Below are 17,500 nucleotides of genomic sequence, written 5' to 3' on the forward strand. Positions count from 1 at the left end.
GCAGTACCCTAGTCTTTATTATTAAAGTATTATTGGTTGCTCTACATTCTTATTGGTTAATCGTTTTAGGCCCGCCCCGTTCGGCGCGACGACCCAATCAGAACAACGCCATGTTTGAAGCGGACAGAACTTCCTGCGGGTGTATTAATACTCTCTTAACCAGGCTGCCCCCCCAACACTGAGACCCCTGGAACGGGGGGGTCGTGACCTCTGCCACCCCTCTCTAACCCCGGGGGTCCAGGCGAAGGAAGTGAGGGGAACAGGAAGTGGTCTCGGAGAGGTTGGACGGCGAGGAGCAGCCGTGGCCGATAGAGGAGAGCCTGTCCCCCCCCCTCAGAGGGGATAAAGGTCGGTCTGAGAGGGACAGTAGCCCCTCTGTCCCCCCCTCCACGGTCGGATGGGGGTCCCGGAGGGATTCATAGCCCCCCCCCCGTGACGGAGGCCAGCTCCCCCCCCCCCCCCCCCCTCGTGACGGAGGTCGTCTCACCACCCCCTCATGACCCCCCCGTGACGCAGGACGTGACCCCCCCCTGGGACGGGGAGCGTCTAGTTCGGACCGGAGGCGGTCGGCTGATGGCGCCTGGATTAATGTTTACAGAGCTTACCACGCTGGAATCAGATGGTTTACATATACACATATATACACGTATACATGTATACACATATACGTGGACATACATACAAAAAGCACAATAGTTAACCTACTTACTTCATCACGCCTCAAAGGTAGACGTGACAATAGTTAAAAATATCAACTAGTGCTTCATCTTCATCCTTCAAAGAATGAGTGACGTATGAAGACCTCCAGGAGCCCATCGAGGCTCGAGGCCTGACCACTGGCGCCCCCTGCTGTCCCTTTCATGCACACCCAGACTACACACACACACTACACACACTACACACACTACACACCCACCCACACAATAAACAGCATTAGAACACAGTCGGTTTATCAAGGTTTATTGGAAAGAAACCAGTTATGAAAATCTAAAGATATGTACAAAACACTGCAGGGCTGGCGTCTGGGGTTTCCATGGCAACCGGCCCTCAGCGCTTCCTCTTGGCCTCGTACTTGTAGACGGCCGCCGCCTCCTTCGTCTCGTTGCTCATCTTCACCCGCTTGGTCTTCTCCTACCGACACAGAGAGACAGACAGGTTAAGACCTTCTAAAGCCTAGGAGACAGACAGACAGGTTAAGACCTTCTAAAGCCTAGGAGACAGACAGACAGGTTAAGACCTTCTAAAGCCTAGGGGACAGACAGACAGGTTAAGACCTTCTAAAGCCTAGGGGACAGACAGACAGACAGGTTAGGACCTTCTAAAGCCTAGGGGACAGACAGACAGGTTAAGACCTTCTAAAGCCTAGGGGACAGACAGACAGGTTAAGACCTTCTAAAGCCTAGGAGACAGACAGACAGGTTAAGACCTTCTAAAGCCTAGGAGACAGACAGACAGGTTAAGACCTTCTAAAGCCTAGGAGACAGACAGACAGGTTAAGACCTTCTAAAGCCTAGGGGACAGACAGACAGGTTAAGACCTTCTAAAGCCTAGGGGACAGACAGGTTAAGACCTTCTAAAGCCTAGGGGACAGACAGACAGGTTAAGACCTTCTAAAGCCTAGGGGACAGACAGACAGACAGGTTAGGACCGTCTAAAGCCTAGGGGACAGACAGACAGGTTAGGACCGTCTAAAGCCTAGGGGACAGACGGACAGGTTAAGACCTTCTAAAGCCTAGGGGACAGACAGACAGGTTAGGACCGTCTAAAGCCTAGGGGACAGACAGACAGGTTAGGACCGTCTAAAACCTAGGGGACAGACAGACAGGTTAAGACCGTCTAAAGCCTAGGGGACAAACAGACAGGTTAAGACCGTCTAAAGCAGAGGTCTCAGAGTCAAGGCCGGCGGGCCCGCGTGTCTTTACCAAACGCGCTTTGGCCCGCATGGGCTACCATAGCAGGCAGCCAACCAGGTTGCTAGGAAACGCAGCAAGCAACGGAGTGACACCAAGTGGAAGCGTAGCGTCACATCATGTCCCTCTCAAAACCCAGTGGGAAAAGAAAGGTTGACGATGTCCACAGACAATTTCATGAAATGTGGGAGTTAGAATATTTTTTTGTTGAGCACAGGGGAACCCCTACCTGCCTTGTATGTGCTGAAAAAGTTGCCGTTGTCAAAGAATACAACATCAGACGCCATTACTCAACGAGGCATGCCGAGGAGTATGCGAAATACCGGGGAGATGAGAGGGAGAAGCGAGTCACAGACGTAAAGAAATGTTTCACCTGGCAACAAACTCTCTTTAGGAAACCAACCGACGAGGCTGATAAAGCAGTAAAGGCCAGCTTTACACTGAGCGAAATGATCGCTAAGGCAGGAAAGCCTTTTACAGAAGGCGAGTTTATTAAGGAGTGTATGTTGCAGGCTGCGAGTATTGTCTGCCCCGAAAAGAGAGCTCAGTTTGCCAGCATCAGCTTGTCACCTAACACAGTGGCAGAGCGTGTTACCGAGCTGTCAGGTAACATTTATAATTACTGTTCATGCACTTTGAGATTGTTTACATTGCAATACAAATGTAATAATAATAATAATAAATGTCGGTTGAGGAACTGTTATGTTATAATAAATACTGTGAAGGTTGGAACAGTTGTTTTCTAAAAGGTTAAATTAAAAATATATATATTTTTTTTTTTCAGAGGAATTTATTATGTTCCGTTTATGCACTTTGAGAATGTTGAACTGTTGATGAACTGTTAATAATAAATATTGAGAAAATTTGAAGTTTTTTTTTTTTTATACTAAACACCCTTTTTAAAGAAATACTTGAGTACTTGTGGCCCAACCTCAGCCAAGCTCTTCCTCCAGTGGCCCCCAGGTAATTTGAGTTTGAGACCCCTGGTCTAAAGCCTAGGGGACAGACAGACAGGTTAAGACCGTCTAAAGCCTAGGGGATTAGGGCTGTAACGATACACAAACTCACGATTTTTGATACATCCAACGATTTTTTTTAAATTTAAACAACACTTGTATAACAATTAACTTAATGTAACATCTAATAACAAATAATTTGGAACACTGAACAGACTTCAACAGGAAGAACACTATTAAAGTATAGCAAAATGAATAAAGAAATAACCAAAGATTGCAGTTGGAGGATGCTTGCAGGTAGGCAAAAACCCTCAACTAGTTTGGTTGTTTAGTCAAAATCCTATTAGCGCTTCTTATTAGGCTATGTAGCTTAAATAATGACATAATCAGGCCGTATAGAATGCAACATGTTTAATAGCCTAACTTTCAATAGATGGGGAAAAACATGAACGTCTGATTCGCAATAGAGAGGCATATTGTTACGAGTAGCGTATGTGTGTGCACGAGAATGGCAGCGTGTGTGTGTGCGTGAGTGACGTCAGCGAGTGAGTGGACGAGCGAGGAGAGTGAGCGGTAGCGTGTGTGTCTAGTGAAGAAACTAACGAGTCCGGTAGAATAAACTACCCATCCTGTCAATAATCGATGGCCGCTTCATTCTGACCCATAAGCAGACCAACTGCCAGTCAAATCACATAAAACAATAGAGACAGGATCACACAGGCAATTTTTGCGCGCCACTCTGGATCAATGTCGTTCATATCGCATGAGGACTTTGACGGCTTTGGAGAAATGCAATCCTCCGTAGCCACGGAGAGCGGTCATCAAAGAGAGGGCATCTCGTCGCAGACTTATGGCATCGATAAGAGGAGCGCTGTCAGCAGACTATTATTTAGACAGATTATTAGCAAATTTCAATCTGACAATTTGACCTGAGCGATACAATTTTGTCTGACATTTATTTGTTCTATTATCGGACAACGGAAACCTGGGCACCAACAGCTGATATCAGGTGGCTGGATCTGGATCGTGGCTTTGAGTGTCGCCATTTCGGTTTAGATACGCATATCGTTACAGCCCTAAGTAATATTATCAAACATAAGTTATTTCATAAACTTCACTAAGCTCAGGGTATGGGGACAGGGCCATGGGGACAGGGCCACGGGGCCAGGGCCACGGGGCCAGGGCCACGGGGCCAGGGCCACGGGGCCAGGGCCACGGGGCCAGGGCCACGGGGACAGGGCCACGGGGCCAGGGCCACGGGGACAGTGCCCGTGTCTGTAGCTCACCTGGATCTCCCGGCGGCTCTGGATCTTCTGGCCGATGACGTAGAGCTTGCGCTCGCGTTCGATCCTCTGGGAGAGGATGGTGTACTGGTGACCTCGCTGCCGGGCCAGCTTCTACTCACACACACACACACACAGAGAGAGAGAGTTGACGCCAGGAGAGGCCACAGGTACCCAGGGTAACGGGGTGCTGTGAGGGGGGCTAGGACCTGGAGGCTGTAATTGTCGGTGGGTCCTTTGATGATCTTGGTCTTCAGGGTCTCCAGGGTGGGTCGGTTGTAGGCACGGCCCACCAGCTCAGGGACCGTGTTCAGACGCTCGGCCAGGGAGAAGTCCTGCACTGAGAGACACAACGGCTTAGACAGGACCCATCGGTACAACGGCTTAGACAGGACCCACCGGCACAACGGCTTAGACAGGACCCATCGGCACAACGGCTTAGACAGGACCCATCGGTACAACGGCTTAGACAGGACCCATCGGTACAACGGCTTAGACAGGACCCATCGGTACAACGGCTTAGACAGGACCCATCGGTACAACGGCTTAGACAGGACCAATCGGTACAACGGCTTAGACAGGACCCATCGGTACAACGGCTTAGACAGGACCCATCGGTACAACGGCTTAGACAGGACCCACCGGTACAACGGCTTAGACAGGACCCACCGGTACAACGGCTTAGACAGGACCCATCGGTACAACGGCTTAGACAGGTCCCATCACAACGGCTTAGACAGGACCCACCGGTACAACGGCTTAGACGGGACCCATCGGTACAACGGCTTAGACGGGACCCATCGGTACAACGGCTTAGACGGGACCCATCGGTACAACGGCTTAGACGGGACCCATCGGTACAACGGCTTAGACGGGACCCATCGGTACAACGGCTTAGACAGGACCCATCGGTACAACGGCTTAGACGGGACCCATCGGTACAACGGCTTAGACGGGACCCATCGGTACAACGGCTTAGACGGGACCCATCGGTACAACGGCTTAGACGGGACCCATCGGTACAACGGCTTAGACGGGACCCAGTTGTACAACGGCTTAGACGGGACCCACCGGTACAACGGCTTAGACAAGAGTCAGTCAGGACTCATCCATGGTTCTTGCACCATTTTTAAAGTCAAATTTAAGACTTTTTTAAGACCAACACATGCATAAATTAAGACCCCAAAAATGTCTGAAAAATGATTTGATAGAAAAGGGAATTTATTGAGTCACTTATACACATCAACCGTAGCCGTAGTACTAGCAGTAGTAGTACTCTTGCAAAGTTATCTCATAAGCGCGCGGACACGACGCTACGCGAACACAAGAACCCACCTGTGTCACCCATAATCACCCATGTCCCGTCGCTTAGCAACCGGACACGCTGGGGTTGATACGTTACCGGACTACTGTAACTACTACGGAGTGATAATATCAAAGACATGAATCAGGCAATAAATCCACCGTCCTTGACAGTGGTCAAGTTTGGAGTGCGGAGTGGACCAAATGCAAACTACTGCAGCTGCTCCAAGTTAAACCCCAAACTAATCGGAATAAGGCTCTAAGTTAAACCCCAAACTAATCGGAATAAGTGTATACATGTCGATTATAGCAGACTACACCACCTCTTCTGTAGCCGAATAGAATTATATTCCGAACAGATAATTGTATTCCGATTGAGGCGTATATATGATCCTTTTCTATTCCGATTGAGCTGTTCTTCCACATCTATGCGGATCAGATGTGTCCATGTAAACACGGCTGACAGTGAACACACACACACACACAGGCTTTGACGCCGAACTACCTTATTCGAATATAATTAGAATATCAATAAATAAATCAAAATTCAAACGAATATTAGGCAGCCCTTAATATTGGAACCTGTTATGGCAGGCCAAGAGGGAGAGTGTCGGAGAACCCGACGCAGTCTACTCATAATATTGTAATGACCACGGAAGAGGCATTGAATGAAGTATTGATTAGACAGCGATTTATTAGATACCTAATAAACCGTCGGAACACGCAGGACCGGTAACCATAGCAACGCCGGTAAACAAACCCGCGAAGCCCAATCCAGGTCTTACTGAAGGAATTTAATGGTCAAAATATTAATAAATATTAGAATATATTCAAACATTAATATTAATAAACAAACAAACTTCGAATATGATTTTTGGGCAAAAGTCAATTTACTGTTTGGAATACTTACATTAAAATGATCCAGCCTGAACTGTGATCCATAGTACCGCGATAAGACATGGCTGTCGGTGTCGTCCGTGGGCCAGTACCTCACATGGATATCCATCCGTTTGCTTTTAGTGGTTTTGTTCACTCATCGAACACGAGGACGTACTGTTTATCGCTTATGCTGCGTGACAGCTCTTTTTATGAAAGATGCAATGCCGTATTTGGCAAGATAGGCCGTTTTGATTTCACCACAGGTGAACGACTTCGCAAACTCAGAATCTGAGAACATGGCAGCCAAGACGTTACTAATGTCCTCGTTCGATTTGAAGGAATTATGTCTGCTCACCGTGTGGAGAACCCACAATACCTCTGCCTTCTGGGTTTCTGGTGGCGACACAAAGCCGGTTAACGCCGTCTGATGTGAAGTACTAGCCACGGATGCTGAACTTTTCAGTCCACTTCTTTCAAATAATACGGGCATCGGTGTAGTCCCGCTAGCTGCCACGGAGTATCGGATATATTTCTGCGACCTCATGTGGGACTCAAGAGCTTTTGCTCCCAATGTCCCTAGTATGAATGCCTTTCGGGATAAACGACACCTTGCCTCCTAGTCACCTGCCTTCTCCAACCACCCCCGAAACTTATCCTCCTCAAACCATTTCTCATTGAATTTGCACCGTCCCATCCTGAAAGTAGCGCAAGTTAGCCTACTGATGACTGATGTCAACGTTAACGTAACGTTAAACTCCTGAAAATGCCGTAATTAAAAGACGCACTATGTGATTTGTTGTGTGTGACAATTTCCCCTAGTCTTAAAAAACCCTCTGCAAAATGTAATACCTAGAGCAAATTTACAGTCAATTTAAGACAATTTATGGCCTTAATTTCCCACAAAAAAGGTAAGACTTTTTAAGACTTTTGAAGGACCCGCGGGAACCATGTCATCACAATGGAGGAGGTGGAGTCAGTCAGCAGTCGGTCAGCAGTCGGTCAGCAGTCGGTCAGCAGTCGGTCAGCAGTCGGTCAGCAGTCGGTCAGCAGTCGGTCAGCAGTCGGTCAGCAGTCGGTCAACAGCCGGTCAACAGCCGGTCAACAGTCGGGGCCAACAGTAACAGTTGAGGAGGACCCCGGTGCGTTCAGGTGACAGACGGGGGCAGCCAACACCACTACAGCCCCATCAGTGCGTCTCAGTGGGACCAGTAGCGGGGAGTTGTGCCCTCACCTTCTCTCTTTGAGTCCACGAAGAAGGTGTGCTGGTTCTCCTGCTTGCCCTTGGCGTCCAGCAGGTGGAGCTCTCCCTTCATCCTCTCGATTTTCTGAACGGGGAGAAGAGATGATGATGATGAGGTTCCTCATCACGTTGTGGGCCAATGAGGACACCAGCAGTGGGCACTACTGGTGTCATCAAGAGCATGGGAAATCTAAAGAACTAATGAATACCAATAACTTCCACAGTTCATTTTTAGTATGCTAATGGATGCATGCTAATTAGGGCTATAACGATACACCAACACACGATTCGGTTTGTATCACGATTTTTTACCCACGGTTCGATACACCCCACGATATTATAAAATTTAAAAAGCATTTTATTTCAACACTTATATAACAATTAACTTAATGTAACATTTAATAACAAATAATTTGGAACACTGAACAGATTTCAACAGGAAGAATAATACTAAAGTATAGCTAAATTAATTAATAAATAACCAAAGATTGCAGTTGGAGGATGCTTGCAGGTAGGCAAAAACCCTCAACTAGTTTGGTTGTTTAGTCAAAATCCTATTAGCGCTTCTTATTAGGCTATGTAGCTTAAATAATGACATAATCAGGCCGTATAGAATGCAACATGTTTAATAGCCTAACTTTCAATAGATGGGGAAAAAACATGAACGTCTAACATGAACGTCACATTAACGAGGCATAGTGTTACGAGTAGCGTATGTGTGTGCGCGAGAATGGCAGTGTGCGTATGTGTGTGTGTGAGTGACGTCAGCGAGTGAGTGGACGAGCGAGGAGAGCGAGCGGCAGCGCGTGTGTCTAGTGAAGAAGCGAACGAGTCCGGTAGAATAAAGTACCCATCCTGTCACTAACCGATGGCCGCTTCATTCCGAGCTATAAGCAGACCAACTGCCGGTCAAATCACATAAAACAATAGAGACAGGGATCAATATTTTTTCGCGTTTGGCCCACTCTGGATCAATGTCGTTCATATCGCACATGAGGACTTCGGCGGCTGTGGAGAAATGCAATCCTCCGTAGCCACGGAGAGCTGGCATCACAGAGAGGGCATCTCGTCGCAGACTTATGGCATCGATAAGAGGAGCGCTGTCAGCAGACTATTATTTAGACAGATCCAGTGTTAATTTCGTCAGCTATTTTAGATTTAGTCTTAGTCTTAGTCTTTTGACGAAAATGCTTAGTATATTTAGTCACATTTTAGTCATTGTTTTCCTTTGTAGTTTTAGTCTAGTTTTAGTCGACGAAAAGTCCTTACATTTTAGTCAACTTTTAGTCATTACTTTTAGTCTAAATGTTTTCTCTTTTTAAACTAGTTCAATTAGGCTAACCCTATATAGGCTATATGGACACCTGCTAAGTTGTTCCACTCAAATAGAGTACTAAATTGAAAACGTTACGTTGTCCTGGCAACCGGATTTTCAGTTCTAAACAACCGAACGAGAGATGGCGTTCTCCATTGCTTCCATGTGTTGTTTCTTTCAAAATTAAAATAAATCAATTTCAAAAGGTGAAAATCACTACCAATCGAAAAATGTCGAGGCGTTCATGTATTCCCCTGGGGTATTAAAAGGAAAAGTTTGCAAACGTTAGTTTAGTTTAGTTTTTTTTTTAATATGAAGACAATCTATTCTCAATATTATTTACATCATTGGTAAAGCAAACTCACAAATCAATTCGCAAAAAGATTGTTCCTTTCCTATAAAAGGTTTGTGTGGCATAGGATTTCCCCTTGTTAATTTGGTTTGTGTAGAACCGAAAATCTGTTGCTCTCGAAACGTGACGTCACACTTTAGTACTCTTGTCTGTTCAGCCTTCAAAACGATAGCTGGTAAATTGTGAAAAATGCATTAAACTGTAATCAGAAAACTTGGTTATATGCTATAAACCCTATAGTATCTTGGGTATAAAGGCTGGGACGAATTTCAAAGTCCACCTTATGTTGAAGTATAGACCATGGCGATTCCCATTGAAACGAATGGCGCGGTGATTTTCTTCAAAACGAGAGCCGGTAAATTGTGGAAAATGAATTCAACTGTAATCAGACAACGCGGTTATATGCTATAGACCCTAGTATCTGTGGAATAAAAGCTGGGAAGATTTCGAATCATGTACAATGCATAACGTTAGCTCATAGCTGAGTGGACCATACCTCCCGTTGCCAAGTCGTAGCTAAGGTCCGTCCTATTTACTGGAGGAGTGAACAGTTGCATAAGAACCTTACGGGAGTGTACTGATTGGAAAATATCGTGCATTTTGAATGTCCAAATAGCACACCAATAGCATTTGTCCTGTCTCGTCTCGTCAACGAAAACAAAATGACATTTCGTCATCGTTTTTATTATCACAGATCTATTTTTAGCTCGTCAACGTCTCGTCTTAGTCACGGAAAAAAGGTCGTTGACGAACATTTTTCGTCATATTTTTCGTTGACGAAATTAACACTGGACAGATCATTAGCAAATTTCCATCTGACAATTTGACCGGAAGTTAGAAAGGGAGTATCGCGCTTCTGCCTTCTCACACCGCGAGACGGGTTCGCGGCTTTGACTGGGACTGTATCGATACAGCCCTAATGCTAATGGCTGCATGCTAATGGATGCATGCTAATGTCTGCATGCTAATGGCTGCATGCTAATGGCTGCATGCTGATCCATTTCTTTACCAGATCCTTTTCTGTTGGATGGCCCTTCAACCTCATGTCCTTTTGACCCCTGACCCCCTCACCTGACCCCTAACCCCGCGCCCTCTCACCTTGGCGTCGGCCAGCCTCCTCATCTCCACGTACTTGAGGTCCTGGGTCCTCATCATCTTCCTCTGCTCCTCGGTCACCTCCACATCCCACGCCTCCCTGTTGGCACGGTGGACGCCATCCTGCAGACCAGTACAGTCAGTCCCAGTACACACTAACCAGTCAGTCCCAGTACACACTAACCAGTCGGTCCCAGTACACACTAACCAGTCGGTCCCAGTACACACTAACCAGTCGGTCCCAGTACACACTAACCAGTCGGTCCCAGTACACACTAACCAGTCGGTCCCAGTACACACTAGGGCCCGACCGATTTATCGGCCTGCCGATTTAATCGGCCGATTATAGCCATTTTGAAAGTAATCGCCATCGGCCAAAAAGACGCCGATTACAACTGATTTTTTTTATTTATTTTTTTAATTTTTTTTTAAATGTCATTGCGCTTAGTATCCTGCAGATTGCGCTCCTACTCGCCTTGCTAACTAACAACTTTAGCTGGAGTAAAAAAGAGGAGATTGAATTTTACCGTACAACATGAAAGCACGCTCGCTCAGGCAGCTGCGCGCTCACCTCACCAATGTACACAAGACGTTTGAGCATGTTGTGCCTGTTTTTCTTTAGGTCCCAGGCCATGTTAATTTGTTATACTGTAGACTAACGGTGAGACCATACTGCTCAGCACGCACGTGTTAGTCACTGCTCACGAGCGCAGCACATTGGGAGTTAGTTATTTATTTTACATTACACTCATTTTTGACTGTATATGTATTCTAAAACACTCAAAGGTTCTGCATTCAATTCACATATTCGTCAAGTGTTTAAAGTATATTTAAGGTATCAAAAACTACGTTTTATAGGCTTTTTTTTTTTTTTTTAATCGGCCGATTAAATCGTAATCGTAATTTTTCTCTGAAAATAATCGGCATCGGCACTCAAAAATCAATATCGGTCAGGCCCTAGTACACACTAACCAGTCGGACCCAGCACACACGAACCAGTCGGACCCAGTACACACTAACCAGTCGGACCCAGTACACACTAACCAGTCGGCCCCGGTACACACTAACCAGTCGGTCCCAGTACACACTAACCAGTCGGTCCCAGTACACACTAACAGTCAGTCCCAGTACATACTAACCAGTCGGTCCCAGTACACACTAACCAGTCGGTCCCAGTACACACTAACCAGTCGGTCCCAGTACACACTAACCAGTCGGTCCCAGTACACACTAACCAGTCGGTCCCAGTACACACTAACCAGTCGGTCCCAGTACACACTAACCAGTCGGTCCCAGTACACACTAACCAGTCGGTCCCAGTACACACTAACCAGTCGGTCCCAGTACACACTAACCAGTCGGTCCCAGTACACACTAACCAGTCGGTCCCACTACACACTAACCAGTCGGCCCCGGTACACACTAACCAGTCGGTCCCGGTACACACTAACCAGTCGGTCCCAGTACACACTAACCAGTCGGTCCCAGTACACACTAACCAGTCGGTCCCAGTACACACTAACAGTCAGTCCCAGTACACACTAACCAGTCAGTCCCAGTACACACTAACCAGTCAGTCCCAGTACACACCTAACGAGGGGGTCCAACGAGGGGGTCCAACGAGGGGGTCCAACGAGGGGGTCTAACCAGGGGGTCTAACCAGGGGGTCTAACCAGGGTCTAACCAGGAGGTCTAACCAGGGTCTAACCAGGGCGTCTAACGAGGGGTCCAACGAGGGGGTCTAACCAGGGTCTAACCAGGGCGTCTAACGAGGGGGTCCAACGAGGGTCTAACGAGGGGGTCTAACCAGGGGGTCTAACCAGGGCATCTAACGAGGGGTCTAACCAGGGGGTCTAACCAGGGGGTCTAACGAGGGGTCCAACGAGGGGGTCCAACGAGGGGGTCCAACGAGGGGGTCTAACCAGGGGGTCTAACCAGGGGGTCTAACGAGGGGTCTAACGAGGGGGTCCAACGAGGGGGTCTAACCAGGGCGTCTAACCAGGGCGTCTAACCAGGGCGTCTAACGAGGGGTCCAACGAGGGGGTCCAACGAGGGGGTCCAACGAGGGGGTCCAACGAGGGGGTCTAACCAGGGTCTAACGAGGGGGTCCAACGAGGGTCTAACGAGGGGGTCTAACCAGGGTCTAACCAGGGCGTCTAACGAGGGGGTCCAACGAGGGTCTAACGAGGGGGTCTAACCAGGGTCTAACCAGGGTCTAACCAGGGTCTAACGAGGGGTCCAACGAGGGGGTCTAACCAGGGTCTAACCAGGGCGTCTAACGAGGGGGTCCAACGAGGGGGTCCAACGATGGGGTCTAACCAGGGGGTCTAACGAGGGGTCCAACGAGGGGTCCAACGAGGGGGTCCAACGAGGGGGTCCAACGAGGGGGTCTAACCAGGGGGTCTAACCAGGGCATCTAACGAGGGGTCTAACCAGGGGGTCTAACCAGGGGGTCTAACGAGGGGTCTAACCAGGGCGTCTAACCAGGGCGTCTAACCAGGGCGTCTAACGAGGGGTCTAACGAGGGGGTCCAACGAGGGGGTCCAACGAGGGGGTCTAACCAGGGTCTAACGAGGGGGTCCAACGAGGGTCTAACGAGGGGGTCTAACCAGGGTCTAACCAGGGTCTAACCAGGGTCTAACCAGGGCGTCTAACGAGGGGGTCCAACGAGGGTCTAACGAGGGGGTCTAACCAGGGTCTAACCAGGGTCTAACGAGGGGTCCAACGAGGGGGTCTAACCAGGGTCTAACCAGGGCGTCTAACGAGGGGGTCCAACGAGGGTCTAACGAGGGGGTCTAACCAGGGGGTCTAACCAGGGCATCTAACGAGGGGTCTAACCAGGGGGTCTAACCAGGGGGTCTAACGAGGGGTCCAACGAGGGGGTCCAACGAGGGGGTCCAACGAGGGGGTCCAACGAGGGGGTCTAACCAGGGGGTCTAACCAGGGGGTCTAACGAGGGGTCTAACGAGGGGGTCCAACGAGGGGGTCTAACCAGGGCGTCTAACCAGGGCGTCTAACCAGGGCGTCTAACGAGGGGTCCAACGAGGGGGTCCAACGAGGGGGTCCAACGAGGGGGTCTAACCAGGGTCTAACGAGGGGGTCCAACGAGGGTCTAACGAGGGGGTCTAACCAGGGTCTAACCAGGGTCTAACCAGGGCGTCTAACGAGGGGGTCCAACGAGGGTCTAACGAGGGGGTCTAACCAGGGTCTAACCAGGGTCTAACCAGGGTCTAACGAGGGGTCCAACGAGGGGGTCTAACCAGGGTCTAACCAGGGCGTCTAACGAGGGGGTCCAACGAGGGGGTCCAACGAGGGGGTCTAACCAGGGGGTCTAACGAGGGGTCCAACGAGGGGTCCAACGAGGGGGTCCAACGAGGGGGTCCAACGAGGGGGTCCAACGAGGGGGTCTAACCAGGGGGTCTAACCAGGGCATCTAACGAGGGGTCTAACCAGGGGGTCTAACCAGGGGGTCTAACGAGGGGTCTAACCAGGGCGTCTAACCAGGGCGTCTAACCAGGGCGTCTAACGAGGGGTCTAACGAGGGGGTCCAACGAGGGGGTCCAACGAGGGGGTCTAACCAGGGTCTAACGAGGGGGTCCAACGAGGGGTCTAACGAGGGGGTCTAACCAGGGTCTAACCAGGGTCTAACCAGGGCGTCTAACGAGGGGGTCCAACGAGGGTCTAACGAGGGGGTCTAACCAGGGTCTAACCAGGGTCTAACGAGGGGTCCAACGAGGGGGTCTAACCAGGGTCTAACCAGGGCGTCTAACGAGGGGGTCCAACGAGGGGGTCCAACGAGGGGGTCTAACCAGGGGGTCTAACAAGGGGGTCTAACGAGGGGTCCAACGAGGGGGTCCAACGGGGGGGTCCAACGAGGGGGTCTAACCAGGGGGTCTAACCAGGGCGTCTAACGAGGGGTCTAACGAGGGGGTCTAACGAGGGGTCTAACGAGGGGGTCCAACGAGGGGGTCTAACCAGGGGGTCTAACAAGGGGGTCTAACGAGGGGTCCAACGAGGGGGTCCAACGAGGGGGTCCAACGAGGGGGTCTAACCAGGGGGTCTAACCAGGGGGTCTAACGAGGGGTCTAACGAGGGGGTCTAACCAGGGGGTCTAACGAGGGGGTCTAACGAGGGGGTCTAACGAGGGGGTCTAACGAGGGGGTCCAACGAGGGGGTCCAACGAGGGGTCCAACGAGGGGGTCCAACGAGGGGGTCCAACGAGGGGTCCAACGAGGGGGTCCAACGAGGGGGTCTAACCAGGGCGTCTAACGAGGGGTCTAACGAGGGGGTCTAACCAGGGTCTAACCAGGGCGTCTAACGAGGGGGTCTAACGAGGGTCTAACCAGGGCGTCTAACGAGGGTCTAACCAGGGCGTCTAACGAGGGGGTCCAACGAGGGTCTAACGATGGGGTCTAACCAGGGTCTAACCAGGGTCTAACCAGGGCGTCTAACGAGGGGGTCCAACGAGGGTCTAACCAGGGTCTAACCAGGGCGTCTAACGAGGGGGTCCAACGAGGGTCTAACCAGGGTCTAACCAGGGTCTAACCAGGGCGTCTAACGAGGGGGTCCAACGAGGGGGTCTAACCAGGGTCTAACCAAGGCGTCTAACCAGGGGGTCCAACGAGGGGGTCTAACCAGGGTCTAACCAGGGTCTAACCAGGGGGTCCAACGAGGGTCTAACGAGGGGGTGTGTACCTCCAGCTTGGAGCTGATCATCTTGTAGTAGAACTCGTCAGGGTTCTTCTCCATGGCCTTCCTCCGCAGGGCAGAGAGCAGGTTCTGCTTCTTGTGGTAGTCACTAGGACGGGGGAAGGACAGACGGACGTCAGGGGGCTACCACCAGACATCTTATAGCATAGACGGAGCATTGGCTGCTGGGACGCGAGAAAATACGGCCGCCATCTTGGAGTGGTCAACCGGGAGCAGCAACCGCAGCAGAAACAGGATGCCGGGCTGTTGTTCAGCGTATTCCTGCTCAAATCGGCGGACAATCCACAATAGGAATCGGGGGATTACTTTTCACAAGTAAGATTTAACATTGCCGTACTATTGGTATAATTGGTGTTGAATAATAAAACACGCCAAACCATGTGGCCTTTATCATAGCTACACGTATGACAAAAAACTGCATGAAAATCAGTGGTATTCAGTGAGGTATGATTAATTAAATGCACTGACAGTTCATTGCTCCTGCCAAACGGATTACACTGAGTGGAGCGGATGACCACTCCAAGATGGCGGCCCCGCGTCTCGTCAGCGCCAGTAGGCGGTAGCATTCGATGCTCCGTCTATCATATATGACGTCTATGGGCTACACCACCAGAGGGCTCACACAGGAGGGGAGGGTAGGGGTCAGCAGTCAGGGTGGAGGTTAAGGGTCAGCGGTAGGATGGAGGTTAAAGGTTAGGGTGGAGGTTAAGGGTCAGCGGTCAGGGTGGAGGTTAAGGGTTAACAGTCAGGGTGGAGGTTAAGGGTCATGGGTAAGGTTGGAGGTTAAGGGTCCGTTGTGTCACAGGTAAGGGTGGCGGTTAAGGGTCTCTTGGGCGGCGGTTAAGGGTCCTTTAGGCGGTACTCACTTGGCTCTCAGTTTGTAATCCTTCTTTTTCTCCAACAGTCCCAGGAAGTTTCTTGAACCCAACTGGAAAAAAAACAAAAGTGGATGAGTGGAGGAAACACGGAAGATACAGAGGTTACCAGGTTAAGGTTAGCTGGATAACGTTTAGTGAGCTGGTTAATGTTACGGTGAGCTGGATAACGTTAAGGTTAGCTGGATAACGTAAAGGTTAGCTGCAGGTTAAGGTTAGCTGGGAAACGCTAAGGTTAGCTGTTTAAGGTTAGCTTGGTAAGATTACGGTTCGCTGGTTAACGTTAAGGTGAGCTGGGTAACGTTAGTGTTAGCTGGGTAACACTATGGTGAGCTGGGTAACGCTATGGTGAGCTGGGTAACGCTATGGTGAGCTGGGTAACGCTATGGTGAGCTGGTTAACATTAGGGTTAGCCAGTGGTAACGTTAAGGTGAGCTGGGTAACGTTAAGGGGAGCTGGGTAACGTTAAGGGGAGCTGGGTAACGTTAAGGGGAGCTGGGTAACGTTAAGGGGAGCTGGGTAACGTTAAGGGGAGCTGGGTAACGTTAAGGGGAGCTGGGTAACGTTAAGGGGAGCTGGGTAACGTTAAGGGGAGCTGGGTAACGTTAGGGTGAGCTGGTTAACGTTAAGGGGAGCTGGGTAACGTTAAGGTGAGCTGGTTAACGTTAAGGTGAGCTGGGTAACGCTATGGTGAGCTGGTTAACATTAGGGTTAGCCAGTGGTAACGTTAAGGTGAGCTGGGTAACGTTAAGGGGAGCTGGGTAACGTTAAGGGGAGCTGGGTAACGTTAAGGGGAGCTGGGTAACGTTAAGGGGAGCTGGGTAACGTTAAGGGGAGCTGGGTAACGTTAAGGGGAGCTGGGTAACGTTAAGGGGAGCTGGGTAACGTTAAGGGGAGCTGGGTAACGTTAGGGTGAGCTGGGTAACGTTAAGGGGAGCTGGGTAACGTTAAGGTGAGCTGGTTAACGTTAAGGTGAGCTGGTTAACGTTAAGGTGAGCTGGTTAACGTTAAGGTGAGCTGGTTAACGTTAAGGTGAGCAGGTTAACGTTAAGGTGAGCTGGGTAACGTTATTGTGAGCTGGGTAACGTTATTGTGAGCTGGGTAACGCTATGGTGAGCTGGTTAACATTAGGGTTAGCCAGTGGTAACGTTAAGGTGAGCCGGATAACATTTAGGTGAGCTTGGTAACGTTAAGGTGAGCTGGTTAACGTTAAGGTGAGCTGGTTAACGTTAAGGTGAGCTGGTTAACGTTAAGGTGAGCTGGTTAACGTTAAGGTGAGCTGGTTAACGTTAAGGTGAGCTCGTTTACGTTAAGGTGAGCTGGTTAACGTTAAGGGGAGCTGGGTAACGTTATGGTGAGCTGGGTAACATTAAGGTGAGCTGGGTAACATTAAGGTGAGCTGGTTAACGTTAGGGTTAGCTGGATAACGTTAGGGTTAGCTGGGTAACGCTAGGGTTAGCTGGGTAACGCTATGGTGAGCTGGTTAACGTTAAGGTGAGCTGGTTAACGTTAAGGTGAGCTTGGTAACGCTATGGTGAGCTGGTTAACGTTAAGGTGAGCTGGGTAACGTAATGGTGAGCTGG

The 17,500-nt window shown here is 49.8% G+C and overlaps 1 protein-coding gene across 1 annotated transcript in view; it reads right to left on the reverse strand.

Moving 5' to 3' along the window:
* Positions 1-944: 944 nt before the first annotated feature.
* Positions 945-17,500, reverse strand: part of utp11 (UTP11 small subunit processome component) — a 16,880-nt gene continuing 324 nt past the window's right edge. The window contains exons 2-8 of the mRNA XM_030359341.1: positions 15,909-15,970; positions 15,028-15,130; positions 10,336-10,455; positions 7,562-7,655; positions 4,359-4,489; positions 4,153-4,263; positions 945-1,131 (exon numbers count right to left, since the gene is read on the reverse strand). Of these exons, the coding sequence (XP_030215201.1) occupies positions 1,048-1,131; positions 4,153-4,263; positions 4,359-4,489; positions 7,562-7,655; positions 10,336-10,455; positions 15,028-15,130; positions 15,909-15,970 (705 nt within the window). The 3' untranslated portion in view covers positions 945-1,047. The remainder of the gene's footprint in view (positions 1,132-4,152; positions 4,264-4,358; positions 4,490-7,561; positions 7,656-10,335; positions 10,456-15,027; positions 15,131-15,908; positions 15,971-17,500) is intronic.

This window comes from Gadus morhua, chromosome 6 (assembly GCF_902167405.1).
Source record: "Gadus morhua chromosome 6, gadMor3.0, whole genome shotgun sequence".
NCBI classification, from domain to species: Eukaryota; Metazoa; Chordata; class Actinopteri; order Gadiformes; family Gadidae; genus Gadus; species Gadus morhua.